The 24,438-nt window shown below is 43.1% G+C and overlaps 2 protein-coding genes across 3 annotated transcripts in view; both read right to left on the reverse strand.

Moving 5' to 3' along the window:
• Nucleotides 1-626: 626 nt before the first annotated feature.
• Nucleotides 627-12,545, reverse strand: PSMG1 (proteasome assembly chaperone 1). Its single transcript, XM_090060841.1, has 7 exons — nt 12,364-12,545; nt 12,035-12,132; nt 8,024-8,175; nt 7,587-7,649; nt 3,019-3,217; nt 1,926-2,062; nt 627-843 (listed from the first exon to the last, which is right to left on the reverse strand). Exons 1-7 carry the CDS (start codon nt 12,483-12,485, stop codon nt 769-771), a joined length of 846 nt encoding a protein of 281 aa, XP_089916967.1. The 5' UTR covers nt 12,486-12,545; the 3' UTR covers nt 627-768.
• Nucleotides 12,546-17,913: 5,368 nt separating this feature from the next.
• The window catches only part of BRWD1 (bromodomain and WD repeat domain containing 1), a 93,881-nt gene continuing 87,356 nt past the window's right edge, over nt 17,914-24,438 (reverse strand). Inside the window, exon 42 of one of the 2 annotated variants that reach the window (XM_090060855.1) lies at nt 17,914-21,127. In XM_090060855.1, coding sequence (XP_089916981.1) covers nt 19,935-21,127 — 1,193 coding nt within the window. In that variant the 3' untranslated portion in view covers nt 17,914-19,934. The remainder of the gene's footprint in view (nt 21,128-24,438) is intronic. The other variant, XM_090060866.1, reaches the window with a different exon arrangement.

Raw genomic sequence — 24,438 nt, forward strand, 5'->3', positions numbered from 1 at the left:
ATTCAAAATTAATGTTTTTGGTCAGATTTGATTGTTAAGATATAAAATGTTAATTGAAGTTTTAGCCAGCAAAATTTAAGACAATCAAAAAGTAAATTTCTTTAAAAAGGTGGCTAAAATACAGAGGCAAATTCAGAAGTGAAATAAAAACAATGAAATTACATATTACACACATCTGCCGTGACTCAACATTCCTATAGCTCTACTCATTTGAAAAGCAAATGTCAGATTTCTACTGGTTCATTTACTACAGTTTTTTACCATCATTTTCTTAAGATACTTTAAGATTCTTAAAAACATGGTGCAGCAATATCAACTGCAGTGCTGAAGCACTTTGCTACAGGAGATGAGTCACAGACAAGGCTTACAAAGGACATATTTAAGAAAACTTAAGTGCTCTGTCTCAAAATAATATGACAACAGATAATTGTGCTCCTGAAGTATATTTCTTGTTTTGCATATAGAAAGTGCATATATATTTTTAAAAGTCCACTTAAATAAAAAGGCATGTTTCATTCTCAAGGTATCTTCCCTGCACAAACTATTCTAAAATTTCCCATCTAGTATTTCTTACATCTAGTAAGCAAGCCAACAATTAATGCCCAAACAATAAAAAAAACCCCTCAAAATGTAAAATCAGTCAGTATTTATTTCACCTTTAAGTAAACAAGCACAATTCCAAAATATTTTCATTGAAAGCAACTGTAGTTTACAAAAGTGCATATTACATAAGACTTTACAGTACTGGTCAGCGGGTGGTTGTCCATTTTATGTGTAGATATTATTATGAATTTCATTGGTTGCCAGTAATTTCTTCAACATCTCTGTGCTTTCAGGAACATCCTAATAAAATAAAGAAGTAGTCACTAACAATATTAAGAATAAATAAATAAATCAATCAATCACTCTTTACCTCCTGTTCAAAACTTTACTCCTGTGAACAGTGAAGTGATTAAAATACCAACTATATTAAAAAAGAAGACACAGAGTGCTGGTGAACACACCAAAAGAGAATACAGTTTAATCGTACACTGGGACTTGTTAACTTGTATTCCCTTCCTCATATAGTTACCCCCCGCAAAAGGAAGAGAGTACTTAAAATTTAAAGAGCCAATTTAACAGCCTGTTGGATCCTTTAAAATCAATAGGCACTGTCTGAAAGCTGAAATTTGCAACTCCTACAGTTACAGCTGAAATACGCAGACACTCCTACTGGTTGCTATTTCCATTTAAATGAAAGTCCAATTGGCAAAAGCAGAGAAAGTGTTTTTGAGCAGCCACAGTTCATTAAAATCATTTTAGAAAGGAAAACATTTAACTTTTCTTTTGCTGGCGACTGAGTAGGTAGACCTCAGGCTACAGCACTGCGTTTAGTACTGTATCTGCAGGAGTCAGGTTTCAATGCACAAACTTTATGATTCAATATGCCCCAAAATCTATATTTTTATAAAGATGATACATCTTAGAAAATAATTTCAAAACAGAATATATGTATGGACTAGGTCAGTCCCCAGAAAATGTATAACTGATAGAATGGCATCATCCTGACTATGGATGTATAAGGGTAAGACACTTATATGGGATCAGTAAACACATGACAGTGCTTACAGGCTTTTAAAAGAAAGGCTTCTATAAGAAGCTGAAGTAATAACAGACATTTGAAAGCATGTCTTGAAATACCGGACTACTTGCGTTAAGTTTTAGATTCACTGATGCTTAGGGGTTGATCACAGATGGAAACAGTTTAAACCATACAAGTACTCCAATTGCTAATACTTCTCTTCAGAAAAGTCCATTAATTCAAATTTGTGCCTCTGTCTCTCTGCAAACTCCCTACATTTCACTTAACCTTAACCACCCAAAACCTCAAAACACTATAATATCAAAAACCTATGTATCAATTAATCTTTAAAAACAAGCTTTACCTTGACTAAACTTGACATGATCTTAGAAGAAAGCACAGGCTTGAATGTTTCGATTGTAACGGTATCCAGTTTGATGACATCAGTATAGCACTGATACAGTACTGCAGGAATCTGCCATACTTGACAGTAACTCAGAACTAGATAAAGACCAAGAGAAAAGACAAGTTACATCAAAGAGTGGATGTAACACCTCTCAGCTCAGTAAAATAAAATATGATGGTGCTCAAACTCAGCATTCTAAACAAAGAAGTCGTTAAAACCTTCTCTGTGTACAAACTACTGAATTTCAAATCCTATTACAGGTTCTCACAACATTTTCTTGGTATCTGAGAACCTAAATTATAAAAGGGGCTTGTAAAAATGAGTTAGAGTTAGTATTTATTGCTGGGCAATGTTAATCAGGAAGTACCAGTGGGCAGTATGAGACTTTGCTTAAAATCCACCTTACTTTCTTATGTTAATACAAAACACCCCATACTATCAAGAACTTTTGTGGTAGATAATGTTTTCCTCCTAAATCAGTAGGTTGTCAGCATCCTTCAGCCAACAATTTTTATATACTATCCTTGATGAGAATTTGAGCAGGTCTAATAGTTTTCACTATGAAAATGATTTTACATATCTGATTAGGAAAGAAATTATTAACAGGTTGGATCAATGAATTAATCACTGTACATTATCCAATATGAGGAACTGTTCCAATACCACAACAGATATTTAGCTACTTCAGTGACGGGGCATTCAAAACACCTTGAGTTAACAGAAAAGTATACAGCTAAAGTCAGAGAATACAATAAGTGGCATAATGTTACTTTGTATATGATAAGTACTAAATTATGTAAAAAAACCTTTGTTAAACTGACTGCTTTACTAGTAGCTTTGTAAAATGCCAAAATATTATGCATTATTTTTTGGGAGTTCATGGTCCTGCCCCATTCAGTACATTTTGGAAAAAAATTGCAAGTTAAGATTAATCATTTAAATGCTGTTATTCGAAATTAATGTATTCAACAACCTAGTTTGTAGCAGAATGCAAGGATGTTTTTGCAAAAGAAATGGTTGACTATAAAAATAAACTAAAGTTCCAATATACCAGCAGCAGGAAGGTCCTGTACAATGTTTGGCTGCTCCAGCAATGGACAACAGATTGTGTCTTTGAATTCTTTGGTCTTTAAAGCTTTCAGAAAAGGAGAAGGAAGTGTTAAAGTGGATTCTGGAGTTTTATAATTAGTTACAGGACATGTTGAAAGAATGATCACTTGTAAGTCCTTCTTCTGTATGTAGCCAAAAACCTGGAATAAAAACACTACGATAAACTTTTGTTTTTCTTGGGATTACATATAATAGAATTCAATTACGCAAGATAGATTTAATTTTGTTTTTATAGCTAAAAGCAGTTTAATTTAGATTTGCAGAGTTAAGTGTGATTTCTACCACTCAACAGAATTTCCTGTACTCAAACCTAGGATCAAAACAAAGAATGAAATATGAGAGAAGGTAACAGATATAACACATGTATTAAGTTTACTGATTTTCTCTGTAGATTTACCCTGTATATCAGATTTTGGTTCTGTCTAAAGATCTGTGGAGAACTGAACAATTTATTTTTTCTAATGCTAGGAGCAGAAACGGAAAGGACTCCATATGAAGCCGCAAGATTACATAAATTAACGAACAATCTTCTTATAAAGCTGTCCACTACTTACTCCCACATTATACCTCTTCTTCATTTCATCCTATTTAAAACTGAAATTTGCCCAGAACTTTTTAGGGCAATCTTGATTTTTTTTCCCCCAGATTGTTCGTTGAGTTGAACAAATACTGCTGCATAAAAAAACCCGAAGTTCTGGATCCCAAACTTCCTCTCATATAGTCTTTGGATGTTACTACTTGTTAGTTTAAGGTATTAGAAATGTCTTCTTTTTTTCACTGTAGTTTTCATCCTCGTTTTTGTAAATGAGCAGTCTATCACAGCAAAAGTGTACATATATTCTTTATATCATCCACTGAGGATTTGTATCAGGAAGGAAACAAGACTATGAAAAATAAGTTATAGAAGTGTATTTGTACAGTCTATTAAATTACCTCTTACTGTATGTAGGACAAATTTATAGAACATTAAATACAAAAACACTTGTCAGGGACTACAGGATTCCATATTAATCACGCTGAACATCCATCTGTAATGTTTCAGAGTATGCTCTTTGTAACCTAAGACATTAAGATACACTTTGGTGGAAAAATGAAAAAATACATTACTAAATACTAAAACTTTTCGTGCTTTGTATAGATTAATTTAATTTGTGTAGATTATGTTTAACAAGAGCAGAAATTCAGGATTAGCTTTCTTTTGGAAACTCTAGGGCAGGGGTAAGCAACCTACAGCCCACAGCCATTTCATCCAGGCATTGAAGCCAGGGAGCTTCTGCAATGTTTCAGCAGTGGCAAAAAGCAGACGTGGCAGGACTGTAAGAGGGGCCTCCATTAAGCGCCCCCTGCTTCAAAACATTGCAGATCCCTGCTCTAGGTTAAGCAGAGGACAACAAAATAACATCACAAGCTGCTGAAAACTGAAAAACAAGTTGAAAGATTTTGGAAATATTTTTGTCAAGCTCAAAAGAGTTTTACAGATGTCTTTAGCATCATTTAACTTCAATGACTAACAACATGTGAAGTGTGTTTAGAAGCAGTTCTTTCTCTTCCATCACTTGAAACAGGAGAATTCAGGTGCTGAAGAGCCCCCTCCACCTTCCCAAGCAGGAAAGACCAGACATGCCACTGCCGGTATGTTTAACACAACAAATTAATTATTTTTCCTATGACATTTATTTAAAAAAAAAAACAACTGTACCATTCATGGGTTGTTTTTTTTTAAAGAAATTCTCTTTGAAAGAATCTCATCTATGAAGCAAAAAAAAACCCAAAAAAAACACCTACCTTCAACCTCACTGAGGTCCCCTCTATACATTACTCTTATGCCATGATTAACCAGGTAATCATGCCTTAAGTTGTGACCCAGTTACACATTCAACAAATTAATGGTGCGATAAAACAAACAATAAGCTACTAAGTTATTCCACAGAAAGGTGAAATAACTTTGCAAATTGTTTTAACTGCATCATTAATTGAATGTGGAGCCAAGTGTTACCCTGTGGCTGGGAGCTAGGTATCTGAACAGTTAAACAATTAATCAGGTAATCAATAAGCCCAGTGATAACTTACTGATAGCTTACTGGTTATCATTTAGCATGGGCTGGGTGCGTCTGGCAGGGAAAGTGGGAAGGCAAGCCACACAGTGCCCCAACAGCAACTGGGAGGCAGCACAGCAAGGGGAGGGTAGAAGGAGTGAAGGAGGTGGCGGATGGAGGGGAAGACTAGTATCTATAGCTGGCTACACCCCAGTGTAGCCACTTCCAGCCTCCCTGCTGCCTGCCAGACTGGGCTGCTCATGACAGGTGGTGGGAAGGCTGCAAACGACTGAACAAAGGTCAACAGAGCCTCGCTATTAGGTACTAGTCTGCTCCCATCCCCTCCTCTACTCTGCTGTCTAGCGGGGCAGGAGGCATGCCGCCTGTTCCCTTCCTCCCAGTGTGCTGGCTGCTGCAGCAGGCTGGTAAAACCCCTTGCTTGCTGCTGCCACCCATGGTTTCATGGGCTGTGCTGCCTGCCGGGCAGGGCTGCATCTCCCCAGGCCCAGGTGTCATTGGGGTGGGGGTGCGGGGGGTCTACTGTCCTTTCCAGGGGGCAAGGAGGTATGGGGCATGATTCTTGCCTGCACCCTGAATTACTGATCCTCGGCCTGCCAGGGGCTCCCTGAGGGGTGAGTAGGGTGTAGAGGGTTGGGCCCCCTCAGCCCCAAAGTGACAACGGTGGGGGAAGGCGGCACTTTGCTCATGTCACACAGGCTGGGGAAGAGGGTAATATGTGGGGAGAGGTGGCCGCAGCTGAGGCTGCATGTGGGCACATGGAGCTCCAGAGCCCTGTTACCAAGCCCTAACACCTGGGCTGGGCTGAGTGGGTAATGCATTGTTATTGTGGCATTTTGGCTCCCTGTTGCCCTGCCCAGGGGAGCAGAGGTGTTTTCTAGCTAACAAAATCGCCAGACCAGCTTTGTGCCTCAACCCTGTTTGCAGCAGTGCTAGGCAGGGGAGGATGGCAGGAATCTGGGCCACCTGGCACCTTGGTCAGGCACAGGAGTAGGAAGCCCCTGCAGGAGGGAGCAGAGATAAATGGAGAAGAATCCTCTAGCTGTGAGCCCCCCCACCCCTCAAACCAGGGCATTGCAGGGCATAGCTTGTCCTCATATGGAGCCACTCCTGGTGCACCAACCAGCACGGAGCCCACCCCAAGCCTGTGTGCTATGATGGGAAGCAAAGGCGCTGCTGCCACCATCTGCAACTTGCCCTTGTGCACATACACAGGCTCTCTCTCTTTCACATACACTCACTACATATGTTATCAGTTAAACTGCTAACCAATATAATTAGAAGAGCTTAAATTGGGGGGGGTTGGGTTTTTGTTTGTTTGTTTTTTTACACACTATGTTTACATCCCTACAAGACAACACCACCCACTGTCAGCCTTGCAGCTGACAAGGTTCACAGTGGTGGGCTTGCAGTGGAGAGGACACTGTCCCTACTGTAAGCCACCAGCAGTGGGAACGCCACTCTTCCTGGGAACCCAGTCAACTGCAGGACTCACAGCCATGGGAGTCAGTGCAGGGGGAGCCAAGGATTGTGATCCCAGCCTCCTCCTGCGCTGGTGATAACCTGTGATGGGATCTGATGGGTGATCCCACAAATGTGCCTCCTGCCCTGCACCTGTAGAGAAGTCCTGAGAATGATATGACCTATTTATGCACGTAATTTGCATAGCGTTCCAATCCATAGGGTTTCTAAAGAACCCCTCAACATTAAATGTTTAATTCTCCAGCTCTTGGAGTCAAGCGATCATAGAAGAATTTCAGCTTTTATTTGAAAAGGAGCTAACTGTCAACTTTGTGAAAAAGAAAAAGTAAATTAAAAATCTCCTTCAGAATTGGGCCTGGCAATAATGCAAGCTGCTCCAGCAGCAGTCTAAACAACAGCAGAATGGGAAAGTGCATAATAATGGCACAGATGGACCATACATGCTCAGAAAGATCCTTGTTTTAAAAACTTCACCACCATTAAAGAAACAGAGCACACGCTCCTTAATAAAGACTTTGTTCATGCCAAGCTCCAAATTAGTTATTTTTGGTAGCTGTGGCGCTGTTCAAACGCAATTAGATTTTATTTTTATTAAGGAAGGAAAGTATTTTTCCACTCCTTAGAACTCAAAAGTGGTTGAAACAATTCACCTCTGGGCTAAAACCAGTAATAGGAAATTTAAGCCTAAGCAGCATTTTTTTTAAAGTTATAAGTGTAAGAAAACACACTCTCTAATGGAAACTGTTTTACCAAGTTAACGACAGCGGGCATACCAAGTGACAGCTATTATGGGATTTCATGCAACTTCCAGTTAGGAAATCTGGAAAATGTTTAGCTTTTTGGGTATTGTTTTTTTCTTTTAAACCAACAGAGAAAAGGAAACCATATAAAAATAACTGGGCACTATAAAGAGTGTGGCTTATAAGGAAACTTTTTTCAAGATATGGTTAACTTGCACTTATCTCAATCTTACCTTTTCGAGCCACTGAAATTGTTGATCCTCAGCCACATAGCAATTGCACTGGCACAATAAAACCTGAAAGAACAGAATTGTATACAGGCATTTTTACATAAAACAGGAATAACTATTTGTCTCATAGCATCCTCATTAGCTCGCTATCTACTCTAAGTGTGGGGATTAGATATGGGGGGTTACCTTGAATTCCATAATTTTTTTTTTTTTTTTTTACTTTGGTAAGGTGCAATATTATCTATGTTGAATTTTCAGAAATTCACCTCATCTCAGCACCAACTCACATGATGTGTTAAATCAGCTTATGAAGCAGCTAGTCAAAAACACTGCAACCTATATTTTTTTTCTGTAAAGGGACTTGCTCTTCCCTTCCCCTCATCACTGACTCTCAGATATGGACCAAGTTTTTTTCCCCAAAAATGACCAAAGTTACTTACTGTAGGATCTGATATTAATCGGTAGAACAAACAGAAGGAATCTGTTGGAAGGACATTTGTTGCATCTGATGTCCTGCACCACTCATTCCACAAACTGATGGCTCCAACTACTTCCCAATGTACAGAATCCAGAATAAAGGAGGACAGGAAAGCTGCAAATATCAATATTACTTTATATAGTAAAAGCCTGCAATACGTGCCAATTAATCATGGCGGGGGCAGTTATTTTATCCTATGATTGACAAGTATAGCCAAGATCTTCCTCCTCCTTTGTCAGACTGACAGAAGATCGATACAATACAGCTGTGAAAAAGGGTGGAAAAAGTTAATCACGTCTAGCAGAAATAGAAAAGGTTAATGTCATTATATGCGGCATGGATGAAATCTAACCTCAAACAAAAGTAAAAATCTAGTTATTCATTCATTCCAGAGAAGTGAACCCAAAAGAAAGGGGTCCAAAAGAGACTCCTAGGATGATCAGGGGAATGGACACTTTATGTTATAAGAAGTCACTAATGAGCTTGGGCATAACAAAAAAAAGAAAAAGGCTAAGAGAAATGTAAAAGCTGTCAATAAATACAGTAGTGGTAAACATCAAAGATACAAGAGAATTAAAGGGCAATATAAGCCCAAGAACAAATGGATATAAAATAGTCACAAATAAATGTATAGAGGTGCACTGATATCTTGCTGCCATATCAAATCGGCACTGATAAAAGGACAAATAAATATTATTGGCCATCAGCTTTTTTTGGCCGGGGTAGCCAGTGATAATACCACTGATAAATATAATATGCCTTCTGGTTGGGGCCCCCAGATGCTGCATGCAGTTGCAGCATGCATGTGGCTAGGAATGCAGCCAGGCAGCATGGAGAGCAGCGCCCTTCAGGTAAGTCTGTGGAGAGGAAGGGTTGTGGGAGGACATGCAGGCAGGAGGCAGATCAAGGTCCCCACAGAGAGGGAGGGAGTGGAGTAGGGGCAGGGGTCACTGCCCAGCCAGAGCAGTGAATGGACCCAGGGCTAGGAGTAGGACAGAGCTGCAGGTGGCTCATCTAGGGGGCATGGGGAGGGAGGGACGCTGCTGCATACACCCGCTGCGGGAGACACAGGAGGACATGTACCACCCCAGATTTCTGCGCAGGGCAGAGGTGGACTGCCCGCCCTCCGCCCTTGCCTTGGAAGCCATGCACTGGCCATGCATCCCCTGCCCTGTCTGGAGGCAGCAAGTTGTGCCTGCCACTGCTTGGTGGACAGGGGGCATGCAGCCAACGTGCAGCTTCTGGAGCAAAGGAGGCAGGGTGGAGAGCCCTGAGCCCGCAGTGAGCAGCCCCCATCTGCCCTTGGCCCCCTGCTCGTTTTCTAAAAGTACCCTACACTTAAAGATAGTGGTGGCAGCGCTTGAATTTAAGTTCATTTGACAAGCTTTAGTTCCAGCATCATCACCACCACCATTTTCAAGTGCCGGGACAATGATTCCCTGGATGAGCCACCAATGGCTTTGTCCCACTCCCTGCCTTGGTCCCGGGTTCCCATTCACCACCCTAGGTAGGCAGCGCCCCCAGCCTCAGCCCCGCTCCCTCCCTCACTTTGGGAGGGCCTCAATCTGCCCCACACTGCCCCATCCCCTCCACAGACTTACCTACAGGGCACTGCTCTCCACACTGCCCAGCTACGATCCTGTAAATTAGTTATTGGACCAGTATTGGCTAATATGGCTGGTGAAAATCAGCTATCGGTATTGGCCAAGAAAACCTTTATCAGTGTACCCCTATAAATTTACATGGCAAACCTCAAGATGTCTAACCAACACAGCACTGAAGTGCTGTGAGAAATGAGAAAAGTGAGGTGAAGAAAGCTAAGTAGTTTTAAGCTTTATTTAAAGTCTATGAACTTGACTACATAATGCATTTTTCTGAAAGGCTTTAGCAGTGTTTCAGAGGGCATGAGTTAGCTAACATAATCCAACAAATGTGTATTTAAACGCTGGTCACCACAAAGCTTAACAGGAGCAAGAAACCTCTTTCATCATCATCCCTGACTGGAAATTTAAACTGCTGACTCCTGTATACAGCTTAGGACGAAGGCCCAATCCACCCAATGGGAAGATAGGCTTTTTTTTTTGCTTTTCTACTGGTTCCTACTGGAGATTCAGATACATCAGAGGAGAAACACCTACCCTGTTTCACCTGCATTTTCATGATTGCTATCAAAATGGGGCAGACATACCTGCTGTTATTACATTGCTCTTCTCACAACACCTTTGCATTTCCCCCTCAGAAAGCTTCAGCGACTGCCTTTGATCCTACTCAAACCTCAGAGGAACACAGAGAAACTGGCCCAAACCCTGAAGTCACCTTGCTGGTCAGATTCATGTTTTAAAGAAGCGTCAATGGGGGAGCCACAATGATTTGCAGTAGAGGTGAAAGTAAACAAAAGCCGTCAATATGGCAAGGTGAAGGGCAGAACATAGAAGCGAAGGGCACAGAAGTATTTGTGCTGCCCATCTACAGCACTTTTGTTATGTCGGGTTACACTACAAAGGCTCTAGAGTGTCACCACCCTCAGGTTGAAAATTCTGTCCTTGCACTTCCCAACTTTGTTTTTGACCCAAGATCCCTTTGTTTGACTCAAGTTCTGGTTTGGAAAATGCCCACTCTGAGCTTCTGCTTAGGTTTTTTGACTATAAGAAAGTCTTATTGTAGTTCTTCTGGAAGAAAGGGTTCAGAGAGTCCCCGGTCGAGGCGATCAGGCTTTGCTGCCATAGATTCCTAGGGGAAAGCTCCTGCAAAGCACATGCACACTGCATGGCCCCCTCAAAAGGATCTTGAGGTGCCTCAGGGTGCTGCAGCTGCCTGACTGTGAAGGGACAGCAGTGAGGCAAGACTTATGAGGAATGGCTGAAAGAACTAGGGTTATGGCAGCTGGACTAGATGACCTTTGGAGGTCCCTTCCAGCTCAACTTCTCTATGTCTCTATTTAGTCTAGAGAAAACTAAGCAGGGATTGGATACATGTTCAAATACCTGAGGAACAACTACAGGTTCAAGCTGCAGCAGTGAAGATTTAGACTGGAGATTAGGAGGAACTTCCTGACTACAAGGGCCTGACTAAGAGGCTGGTCAAGCATCGGAACAGGCTACCTCAAGAAATCAGTGTCATCCTTGGGAATTTTCAGAAGCAAGTTGGACAGACGCTTGGCAGGGAGGCGCTGCAGCTTTCTACTTGACTTAAGACTAATGTGAGTAACAACCATCTCTGCCCATGGGGTGGGCTTGCTGGGAGTGATCCTGCCTTGGGTAAGGTGCTGGACTAGTAGGGTGTGCTGATCCTCCTGCTAGGAGCAAAGCTGGTTAGAGGGTCTCAGCCTTCCACTCAGGGTCAGCCCCACGTGGGGTTAGGAAGGAACTTTCCTCCAGGACTGGCTCAGGGGCTCAGCCTTGCTGTGTCAGAAGGAGGATGTGGCCCTCTGCCAGGGACCACTTGGGCATATACTGACAACACCTCACTACACAGCAAGGCAAACCCCATGCAGTCCCCACCAGTCCTGAGAGAAAATTCTTCCCTGACCCCACATGGGGCTGACCCTGAGTGTAGAAGTGAGACTCTCTAACCATCTTTGCTCCTAGCAGGAGGATCAGCACACCCCATTAATCCAGCCCCTTATCCAAGGCAGGATCACCTCAACTAGCACACTCCCCAAGAAGAGAAAGGCAGTTAGCCAGTCAGCCTGGCAGCTCAGGGTGCTCTGCGCTGTGCCAAGGTGGCCATCCCACACAGGGCACAGACAACAAGGGATGGTCTGGGCGGGGCAGGGCAGAGACACAGGTATGGGTGAACAGGGCAGCCACCTGGGGCCCCCAAATGGTAATTTTTAGTATTATTATCAATTCTGGCAAAGAGGGGTGTGGGAGAAATACTAAAAGTTCGCCTGGGGCTGCCAGGAGTCTAGGTAGGGTGATGGGTGAGCAGTGACCCCTGCAGCTCCCTCCGAGCCTGGCCCACAGGCACTCACCCACAGCGTTGTGGCCGGCGGCCACGACGAGGCGGGAGCAGCGCAGTGGCGCGTCGGGCGTCGGCTCCGGGCGCGGGCTCCAGCGCACGCGGACCTCCCTGCGGGGTGAGAAAGGTGGGTGAACCCGGCCCAGCTCCGCGTGACGCGCCCTCCCGGCCTCGCCCCCAGTGACGTTAGCGCCCGCGTGCGGCCCCTGAGCCGGGGGGGGGGGAGGCAGGGAGAGAGAGAGAGAGAAAGATCCCGCATTCCTATGGCAACGACCGAGGTGTTCTAACCTCGGCCCCCCCTACCGTTAGGAGGTCCCTCCCTTCTCCCACCGCCGCCGGCACCTTTTCTTTTCGAGCTCCCTGCGAATCTCGAGATCCTCAGGCGTTTCCTCGCGCTCCGCCTCCTCTTCGTCCACCCCGGTCCGGGACAGCGCCGTCACCACCTCCCCGAAGAACGTGGCCATGGCAAGGCCAGGAGAGGGGCTCACGCGGGCAGAGCCACGCCCCCCCTCGCGCAACTGCGCAAGCGCCCGGCCCAGTGCCGCCGCTCTTCCTCAAACTAACTATAGAGTGGGGAGCGCCGCTCTAGTCACGCAGTCCGCCCAGAGGCGAGACCGAGGGGGATAAGCCGCGCCCACAAGGGAAGGGCGACCTCACTTCCCTCCGTCAAGGGAGGCGGGGTTGGGTTTTCGGAGGCGTTAGTGTTGGCAGGGATGCAGTAACGATCGAATTTGTGCGATAATTCCAAGTCTTATGCGATCAACAATAATAATCATGATAATAATAATAGTGTTCAAAAATGTCCAGTAATTTTTGAAGCAGCTGATTGCTGCAGCAGATGCAAAACCCAAGTCACCCTTAGGGGTTCTTAACTGACTTGCAAGCTTCTTGTCGTCCCCCCACTCCCCTCCCCCCGACTTTCACTGCCATCACTTTCTTGGAAAGGCTGGCCTCCAAATAAAGAAATGCTTCAACTCTGATACCCCAATTCTCACTCACACACTGGCAACTTATAAGGAGCAATATAAAGGAAGTAAGAGGACTGATTTGCATCAGCATACTGTAATTTTTCAACAAATACAATAATTTTTGAGCTTCCAATATGGCAACAGTGGGTGGCAGAAGCAGGGCTCAAAGCCAGTTGGGCTCCAGGTGCCTTGCCCTCCCTTCTCCCTTTCAGCAGCTAATTCATGTAGCCAAGGGCTTGCCCCCTCACACAGGGGCCAGGCAGTGGGGGCAAGCCTGAGTCTGCCCTCCCCCACTTCTCACCCCTCTGTCCCTATGAACGCTATGGATCTGGGCCCATGAAGGCAGTTTTCCTTAAGCATGCCCATGGGTAACAGCTCTTCTGGTGTGGTTTAGTACCCACTGAGATGTTGGGGCTTGAAGTTCACTTTACGGAAGTAGGAGGCTCCTCCCTAGGTTGCTTCCGCGGCCATATGGCTGAGGGCTTGGGCCTGCATGTAGGATGCCTGCCAAAAGACTCTGGAAGTATCTGAAGCCCCTGCTGGGCATGGAAGATGTTTGCCGGTTGTAGGGCCACTGATGGTTTTGGACCGAGTCACTGATTTGGATTTGGTTGGGCCACTTCATAGAGGGCAGTCAGGTTTTCTGCTACACTGTCCTCGGTTGATATAAAACCTGATGCCTTTATGTCCTCTATTTTTCTCTTGAGGAGACAAATAGAGGACATAAAGGCATCTGGTTTCATATTAACAGAGAACAACTGGAGTGTCCTCTATGATGGCCACCCTAGCCACTTTGAAGCTGGCCAGCCCTGTTGTTAACAAGATCAGTCATAGAAAAGTGGGCTGCAAGAATATATGAAAGGGTTGCAAACAAACATGAAAAACTGATTCTCTTTCAAAGGAGGAAAAACCTGGGAAACTGGCTTTTCCCTTGCAGGCTGGAAGAGTTTCAGCCTACAAGGGGCTCTGCTTGCCCCCCTCCATCCCCCATGCCCCACACACGAGGGGGCTTGGGCCTGGGGGGGGGGAGGGAAGAGTCAGTGGGTTGGAAGCAAGTGACACCATGTCTGGACGAGCCATTGATGTGTACAAATGGGTCCTGGTACAAAAAAAGTTTGAGCACCACTAATCTAGTCCAACACCCTGCCTGAGGCAGGATCAGCCCTATCCAACCCATCTCATACAACCATCATCTAGAAAACACTACATAAAAGACTACCTTCACTGCAACCTGCCACAGGAAAAGCAGGGGGAACCACAACAGCTAATGTCCACCCTACCCCTGTAAAATGTTGTCAATATACACTCAAAGGTCTCTCTCAGAGGGAGAAGAATCTGTGGAGCAGGGTGATTCGAAACCATTGCCTCCCCCAACCTGAAACAGTGAATAATGAAAAAACTTGGCAAGTGGGTTACCCATCACCTGACTCCCTTTAAACAAAAAAGATGACAAACAACACCCCCCCCCAAAAAAAAAAAAAACCCACCCAAAAATATGTGGACTCTTACAGGGATTCACCTCTTTATTTACTTGCATCCCAAACCCTGCTGGTCTAGTGCAGCAGTCTAAAACTGGGGTTGGCAACATTTCCATCATAGGATGCTATCATGCAACTGCAAAGCTTAGGACCACGGGCAGGAGAATATCTAGCTTCCATTGAAGTCAGGTTTAGCAGCTGGCCACTGCAGGGACTTCTTACTTCATACAATAGATCAACAAGGAATACAGAACTACTACTATTTCTTTAAGATTGGCTTGAATTCCTCAAATCAGGATAGCTACAGGGGGGCAACCTGCAGAGGCATTGGATCTAGTCTGTAGAGGAGGGGCTTGGTTTGCCATGACTTGGTTGGGGAGAAGAAGGGTGACCAGTTTCTAGCATAGGCCCACCTAGGACCCAAATTGGGTCATTCTGCCCCACTGCCAGAAAAGGTTTACCAAGCCCAGTTTTTAGAATGTGGCACTAAGCCACTGCATCCCTGAAGGCCAGGTGAGCCTCTAGGGGGGGACCTCAAAAGCTTTTTATTTATTTATTTTTACTTATTCCTCTGTGGGGTTTATAGGAAATAGCTTGCTCCACATAAATTATAATTGTTTATACTTTTGCAGTAGCAATCACAGGTTAGGCCAGGCCTCTCTCTGTCTGTTATCTGGGTATCATACAAACCAGTGCTGCCTGTTCCATGGTCAGGTTTACAGTGACTAAACTGGCACCCCACCTGGGCTACGCTGGATGAAGAGGGTGTGTGAACACCCAGCAGGACTACAAACAAGACCTGTCAACGGACAGGTGAGCTCCTTGCAAGACAATGGCCATCCATACCTGAAGAGGAGATGGGCACCACCAGGTCAACTTGCCCAAAGAATCACTAATGATGCACAACTCAACTAACCTCATGCAGAGTGGAGAAGCAGCAGCCTCAGGACTGATTTGAACAGCAATCAGAGAAAAGAGGGTATCTTTAGGGTTTTTGGATGCAATTTTGTAGCGATGGATCCTCGTATGGATTTTTTTGAAGGGAGACAAGAGGCAACCCCTTTGCCAAGTATCTTAACTATTCACAAGACCTGTTCCAATTTCAAAGTGGATTAAGCCAAAAGAATAGAATTTACCTTTAAAGAAACAGCTGGGTCTAGCTTCTTAAGACCTCCTGTCACCCCATTATTGAAACAGGCAGAGCTGCTTTTGTGAAATCATTGCTGAATCTCTATTGGCAGGGGGCAGCAGAGAATGAAGAAATATGTCCCATCTTCCTCTCTATGCAGACAGATGGAGTCTGTAGTAGAACTCCCCTTCCACAGTTCAAATAAAATCAGGGCTGTCTGCTAACACCAGCCAAAGGGAAGTCATGCAAGCATAGCCATATAGCTCATGCAAAAATCATGCTGCAGTTGTGCCAAAAGGGGAAACAGTGCACCCAGGGAAGCACCATTTTATTTGTAGGGTTGGCAGCAGTCAGCAGAAAGCGTAGGTGCATTGCCATCTATCTTGTCAGCTGCGCGGTGACTCAGAGCTAGTGTTACCCTGCCAACAGAAAGAAGGGGCTGTGCTGCCACAAGGGAGCTAAACGTAAACTCAATTCTACTTACAAAACTGAAGTGTAGACTAGACCTGAGCATCTATACAGCTGGACGCACACAGCGCTGGAGTTACCTGGCCTCAGCAGTCTTTCCCACCCTGAGCAAGGGGGCTGATGATCTCTGAACCTGATGATCTCTGAGGTCCCCTCCAGCCCCTACCTTCTGTGAATCTCCTCACACCCTTTCTTTCTTGCTTTTCCCTGATAAAGACAAGACAAACTAAATGGGGAAAGAATATGGAAGTTTGGTCTTTACTAGCAATAGATCGCTGAAGAAAAAAAAAATGTTTGGGTCTCTGAAGGATAGGTGATGAAATGAGAAAGACTGCTTACTAGTTTATAAAGCTTGTTCAGGGGCAGCAGGGTGCTAGAATAGGAAGCAGCAGTCCTGAACCCCCAATTTTTGCATATCCAGACAAAGGGAGGAACCAAAATTGGCACAAAGTTTCTTAGATTGTATAGGATGGTTTAGAGAGGGCTGATCCTGCCTCAGACGGAGTTGGACCAGATGACCTCTGGAGGTCCCTTCCAGTCTTCCTTTTGTATGACTCAGAGAAACCAGGATCCAGAAAAAATAGCATTTTCTCAGTGATGGTATTAAGCATTTCTTCCATTACTGTTTAAGTAATGAATGCAGACACAGCAATAGTGCAGCATTCTAAAACTGGGGTTGGCAATATTTTTCCTCCCCACTCTCCCCTATGTTGGTGCTCTAGAACAACAACCAAAATTTACCACTTAATATTTTCTGTTGACAACAGCACGTGCTAATAGATTGGAAGCAGGGACATTCCCTCCCCTCAAGCAGATTATGATCCCAATGGAATCAAGGCACAGAGTTGTGTCAGCTATGTCCATTTGCAAGCAGACACCTGTATATTATGGAGGGGGTTTATTGCTTGCTAGAAGCCAGAGGCTTTCCACATCCTTTTTTTGCCCATAATTTGACAAAGAACAGCGTAGGCCTTCTGACCTTTGAGTCATGGTTCCTTCATGCTCCCAATGTTTCCCAAGATAAGAGCTATGAATCTGTTTTTCTTAGGCAGCAGCTAAGTTGCATGAAATAAAATCTATAGTGTAGGAGTTCCATTTTGAGGAATTGCAATTTAAAGCAGTTAATAACAATAGGCTCATCCAAATAATCTACCAGTAATGAAGCTTGTGAAACAGTTGATTGTCTTTGAAGGAAGGAGCAGAAGACTTATAGGAAATAAGAAAGAAGAATCCATACACTCTTTAAGTCTGCTCCCCCCTGCTGTAATTAAGAGTCCTTGACCAATCTGCCTGTGTGTGTGGGCATGTGAGTGTGTGCAGGCATGTGGACATAAATAAAACTATGAAATGCAAAGGAGAATCCACCTATAAAACCTATCCATCCATTTATTATGGAACAGAATTCTGTGGCTCATACATTTTTTAATGCTAGCATTTACTCCATCCAGTACTAGAGGTTACACTTCAAAAACACACTGATTATCAGCTCAAGAAAGCAGCAACTAAACAATGCATCCAATTAGTTTTAGATAGAAAAATTTTTTACTTTATTTTTGATAAGGGCATTTTTAAACAAAAAATACAAAAAACCCACTTAGAATAGCCAACTGTCTCATTAATGAACATGGGTTTTGTATACTATATATTGTTGCTCAAAAAATCAGAGACTTGGTGTGCATTTTGAATCCCAAAACTGCTACAAAAATAATACAACATTTTGAAAGCTATATTCTAAATCAGAGAAAAAAATACTAGGGCACAAATGTTGTAAACTTTAGATTTCCATTGGACTCAGTGCAGGAGTTTTGGGGGGGGGGGGCGGGGGGAGGAAGGCAGAGAAAACAGTGCGTATCAACATTTATATGACAGAGTACGATACTGAAAACGTGCTGGCCAAACAAGGACTTTGGCAACTTGCAACCACACTGTGTCAATTAACTTTCTGCAAACTTGTTGGAGAAAACCTTTGTTTTAATCAGTTACTGTAATGAAGATGGTGACAATTGGCCACTGTTTTGCCTCTAGTCCCAAACATGGTTTTGATTAAATGACTGTATGCTGAGCAGATGTGGTCCTAACCTCATTGCACTTACTTAACTCTCACTGGTCACCACCTCCAGTGGAGGACAGGAGAATTGACTTCCCTGCCAAGCTGTTCAAGTCAAAAGGATGAAGACAGAGAGTTTGATAAGCTATGCCTACATTTGTGTGAAATCCTAGCAAATCAGACCTCTTATCCGATAACACAACATCCAATAACACAACAATCCAGGGAATCCCAGAATTTGGGTGGAGTGGAGGAAAAAAAGCTGAGCTAATCAAAAAAAGTTTGACTTGCTGATGCTCTAATTTTACAGTAGTGCTCACTGGAACAGCAGTGACTGTTCTGACTTGTACCAATTGGCCTTGGTCCTGGGGGGATAACAGTCAGAGCTTGTTTCCTAAACTTGCCCCCTCTCCTATGTGTGCTCTTCAGCACCTACAGCATAGGTACTGAATTCACAGCTCTGAAGAGGGGGGTTGGCTGCCATATGTCCGGAAGTGGCCTCCACTACCTTTGTTCCACCAAAACAATGCATAGAGCAAAACTATGACAGTTCATCTACCTTAAAGTATTAATTCTAGTCACCCAAACTTAGTGAAAGAGTTTGATTTTCAGGTATTAAAACTGGATACAACTGAATTATGGCAACAAAGAAAAGAATTAAATGCTGAAGGTTCAAATCTAAATGTTTTATTGACAGAATAAAACGCAGGAGAGATCACTGCAAGTGTCACTGAGAAGTTTTTCCTAAACCTCAGAATTATGAAAATCTTTCTTCCAAAAAACCCCCAAACAAACCAAAACTCTGCCTCAACTAATTGAGGGGTTATTAAAATACCACTTCCTTACCACTGTAGGTGGCTCTATTATCCATGGTAGGCGAGGTTTATCCATGTCCCAGAAGTCTGACCAGTTAACTTAAAGGTGCTTCAGTACAAGTTTAATTTAAAGGAGTAAACAAAAGCTAGGAAAAAACCTCTGGTTTATTAATATTTTAATTAATATAATTAAACTTTTCACCTATTAAAAAATACACAGCACAAGTTTGGTTTTACTTTTTTGTCTATTTTATAAAGAAAACACAAAAACGCTTAGACCCAAGATTTTACCTGCATATCATGGTCTTAAATTTACAGCATGGAAGTCACATTAAAGATGATAGTACTACCTGTCAGCAAAACTTATCTTCCCCAGCACCATTTTTTAATTGGCAAACATTTTGTTCATTGCTAGTTGGTTCTGTATAATTGTGATAGTGGTCGCACAGAACATTTTGACATCTGCACTAATACAAGCTGTTATATTATTTATGTAGTGAACATTTATTTCTTATCTGATGTACTTTATGTCAGCGTCCACCTTTCTATAGCATGACCACTATTATTTGTAGTCTGTTACCATCATGTGAGATTTCAGACAGCATTAAGAGGTGTTTGCAATTGAATGCATTAATATTATATAGCCTAGGTAGTATCTCATTGCAGCACCCATAACAATAATACTCAACATACTGCTATTAACCTGTTTTCCCAGTGTTGAACATTTTTTTTTTAAACTCTTGCTATATGTAATAAAATATCAGTAAAGAAAAACATTTGCCCCTATAATGAGGCACATTTTGGCATCTGTGCTAAATGCTGCTACAAGGGCAGGCAAGTGCAAGTCAAAATATGAAAAGGAGCGTCATGATTTAAATCACATTCATAACTTTTTCATAGAAAAATATAAATATAATCCCTGAAATGTAGGACGAAGAAGAGCCGGCATTCATCATGAATTCTAGTGTTATTACCATAAAAAAAGCAGGCTGGCTTTTCCTTTTAAGGTTATGTTCCACAAGCTGTGTTGTCTAGATCTCTGTCATCGTCGTCGTCATCACCACCATCATCATACCTTACAGTCCTCCTACCCCCATTTCTAGTTCTTATTTTAGAACGTCGATTAGCTCTTTTATATTTGGTATAGTCCAAATCATCAGAGTCATTTTCCTGATTAAGTTTAAGACGTTTCCTTCGTTGGGGCCTTCTCGAAGGCTTCGACACATTGGAATTTGAAATTCTACCTCTTCTAATCACTTTTGTTTTTCCTTTTCTTTTTCTCTTTCTTGTTTTTGTGACAGCACTATAGTTGCTGTTACTGGAATCAGTTTCAGATTCTAAATGAGAAGAGCAATTCAAGTTGGCATGAAGTCCAGATTTTGAACTTCTAGCAGTCCTGCATGGTTCCATGCTATGCAACACAGTATTGCTATCCCCTCTCTCTCCCGTTTCCACTTCCAATGTGGCCTTTACACCACAGGATTTCACTCTTCCATGAGAAGTTCTAGCTTTTTGATTGGTCATTGCGCTGCCTGACTCAGAATCTGCTTCATCTTCAGAATTGTTCACCCCACCACATTTGTTTGTTGAAAGCGAGTGGCTGGAAGGTTTCCAACTGCCCTCATCCTCCGACTTGATGCTTTTGGAGACCTTTTCTGAAAATTCTTCTGTGGAATTCTTCACATTAAGAGATTCACCATAGGCAGTTTGGTATAACTGCTTATAGTTTTTACTATGCCTTTTGTTTTGTGCCACTTTCATATCCGTCTCAGACTCTGATTTTCCTCTTTCAGACTCACTAATATATTTTCTTTTAGTAGCAACCAAATCAGGGCAAGAACGTTTTTTCCTGGTGGTATATTGCTCTTTTGCTTCTCTCTCACTTTCAGACTTCAGACTAGTATCCATCTCAAAGCTGTCCATGGGTCTTTTCCTGGAAGGTGCAAATGCATTGCAATGGAGCAGTTTTCTGCTCTTCTTTCCAGTGCGTGCACTTTCTGAGCTGGAGAGCTGTTCCTTTGTGTCACTCATTTTCTTAATTTTATTAGCAGCCAAAGTAGCACTTCTCCGTGGAATTTTTCCAGTAACAGTTCTGGTGTTCCATGTCTTAACAGCCACATCTGTATGTTTCTTGTAATTAATCATACTTGTCCTGGTCCTGAGCACTTCTGTATTTTGTCCAATGTCCTCGGAGGCCGTTCCTACAAAATAAAGATTTCAAAGTTCTTTTAAAATAATGTATAATTTTCTAAGAAAGCCTGTTTATTAGACAGTCTGTACTACCACTATTGAAAGCCCAGAAAATACATGCATTTTCCCTTACGTCTTTTCAAAGCAAAAAACATTGCCGTAACACTTTTGTGAAGACATTTAAGTCAGTAACCATCAAGTAGTTAATCCCCAAAATCACTACTTACCTACAAGAAGCAGCATGACCTTCATACTATAAATATATATTTCAGTATTAGAAGTACCACTTTTTAAAAAGTAGTCATTTTAAAAGAAATCATACACTTTTCATGAACTTACAACAACTTTGTTCTGCTAATGCAGTGATAACTACTGAGAAAGCAAAGAAAAATTACATTATTTTTCCAGGACACCTTTAATAGTTTATGAATTTGGTAAGTGAACAAGGAAGTCAAAATAAAAGCATTTCTGCAAACCAATGACTTTACCATGAATTAGTTAAGAGATTATCCTATCATCACAGATGGAGAGAAATCAAGATACAGAAAATGTCTATACTGTAAAATAACTCAGCAAATTCAGACTGCTGCTCCTCAACTCTAAACCCAGCACAGTTTGTTAACAAGGTATTAACATACAATAATAGTACCCAGCACAGACTCACAACTGTCATCAAACTGTGAGATTGTTAGGTTCTCCAGTGCTACTGGATGCACAAGGAGTCATGACGGCAAATTTCCCCACTGTGTTGTGCGATTAGTAGCAAGCAGCTGGACGCAAAACTAGTGTCGACGGTGCAGTTGCCACGGCCACTCCACCCAGCTCTGTGGGGCCCCCCAAATCGCACGGGCCCAGGGCAGTCACCTCCATTTAATAATAGGGATATAACTAGGTTAACTTGAGCATCTGATAGATAGCTGCTATCCCTATTATGAATTCCTGAGTAACAGAAGATAACTATTTTTAGTATTACTGTATTTACCCATATATCACACCCTTCATATATAAGCCTTGAGGAGATAAGGCAGAATAAAGAAAATATTTCTTCTTTTAACCAAACTGCCTAGAACCAGGTTTCATTAAGACATACACCCCAATTTTCAATCAATAGTTTTTTGGGGGGAAAGATGGGTGAAGTATATAAATAAGGTGCCTGCTACAGACCACCAGGCCAGAAGGATGGGGTAGATGAAGCTTTCCTCAGACATATAACAGAAGTTTCAGATTACAGGCCCTGTTTCTCATGGAAGACTTCAATTACCTTGACATCTGCTGGGAGGGTGATACAGCAGTGCACAGGAAACTAGGAAGTTTTTTGGAGAGCATTGGAGACAACTTCCTGGTGCAAGTGTTGGAAAGACCAACTAGGGGCTGTGCTCTTTTTGACCTACTGTTCACAAGCAGGAAATACTGATGGGGGATGCAGAAGTGGATAGCAACTTGGACAGCAGTGATAACAAGATCAGGTTTGGGATCCTGATAAAAGGAAGAAAGGAGAACAGCAGAGTAAGGACCCTGAACTTTAGAAAGGCAGACTTAGACTCCCTCAGGGAATGGATGGGCAGGATCCCTTTGGCAACCAGCCTGAGGGGGAAAGGAGTCCAGGAGAATTGGTTGCATTTTAAAAAACCTTACTGAGGGCACACGAACAAACCATTCCAATGTGCAGGAAGAATAGTAAATATGGCAGGTAACCAGCCTGGCTTAGCAGAGAACTCTTTGGTGAGCTTAAACAAAGAGGAAGCTTACAAGAAGTTGAAGCTTGGACAAACAACTTGGGAGGAGTATAAGAGTATTGCTCAGACATGCAGAAATCAAACCAGAAAGCAAAGCACAATTGGAGTTGAAGCTAGCAAGGGATGTGAAGGGTAACGAAGGGTTTCTGCAACTATATCAGTAACAGCAGGAAGGTCAGGAAAAGCATGGGTCCCTTACTGAATGGGGGAGGCCACCTAATGACAGATGAGAAGGAAAAAGCTGAAGTAGTCAGTGCTTTTTTCACCTCAGTCTTCACAGGCAGAGTCAGCTCCCAGACTACTGCACCTGGCAGCACAGTCTGGGGAGATGGTGACCAGCCCTCAGTAGTGAAAGAACAGGTTAGGGACTATTTAGAAAAGCTGGACGTGTATAAGTCTGTGGGGCTAGATGCGACAGCAGAGCCACTGGCTATTATCTTTGAAAACTCATGACCAGTGGAGGTTCTAGACAATTGGAAAAGGGCAAATATAGGGCCCATGTTTATGAAAGGAAAGAAGGTTCCAGGGAACTACAGACCAGTCAGCTTCACCTCAGTCCCTGGAAAGACCATGGAGCAGGTCCTCAAGGGAGCCATTTCCAAGCACCTGAAGTCAGCATGGATTCACCAAGAACAAGTCATGCCTGACCAACATGGATTGCCTTCTATGATGAGATGACTGGCTCTGTGGATGTGGGGAAAGCAGTAGATAGGATATACCTTGATGTTAGCAAGGCTTTTAATACCGTCTCCCACAGCATTCTTGCAACCGAGCTGAAGAAGTATGGTTTGAATTAACGGACTGTCAAGTGGATAGAAAGCTGGCTGGATCATCAGGCTTAACAGGCAGCAATCAATTGCTTGAGGTCTAGCTGGCAGCCAGTATCAAGTGGAGTCAGTTTTGTTCAATATTTTCATTAACTATCTGGAATATGGGATGATGTGCACCCTAAGCAAGTTTGTGGATGACACCAAGCTGGGGGTTTAATAGATATGCTGGAGTATAGGGCTAGGATTTAGAGCGACCTAGACAAATTTAAGGATGGGGACAAAAGAAACCTTGTTATGTCTTGTGCCGCTGCTACTTGTCCCCACATGGCACAAGACAAGACATAACATGTTCTGGCACATGGCAGGTTACCCGGGTGTAGTAGGGAAGGCTGGGGCTAGCAACTGTGCTTGTCCCAGCAGTCTTACCTGGGTTCCTAAGGGCCTCTAGGAGCTGCTGCTGAGGTCCTCCTGCAGCAGGCAACCTGGCGTGCAGCTAGAGCGCGGCTCCAGTCAGCCAGGCTCTGGTTTTGGACAGTGCACACTACTGCCATGTGCTCTACCCCACTTTTTTGGCATGGGTGCAGTGTATGTAGTAACATGGAAGTCAACAGTGAAACACCCCAAAGCAGAGATTATAGCCACACTGCATGCACCAGCGTGCACATGTATGGTAGGACTATAAACCATTACAGAAAACAGAAGACCCAATCCTAAACCACATAACTACATGTCCTCATTAGGCAGAATAATCCCCATTATGTAGAAATCTTTTCTATTTAGTACAGCTAAACTTAAGTAGCTTTTCAGAAGATGTCC

The sequence above is a fragment of the Crocodylus siamensis genome, chromosome 1, assembly GCF_052110815.1.
Source record: "Crocodylus siamensis isolate JL-2025a chromosome 1, ASM5211081v1, whole genome shotgun sequence".
NCBI lineage: Eukaryota > Metazoa > Chordata > Crocodylia > Crocodylidae > Crocodylus > Crocodylus siamensis.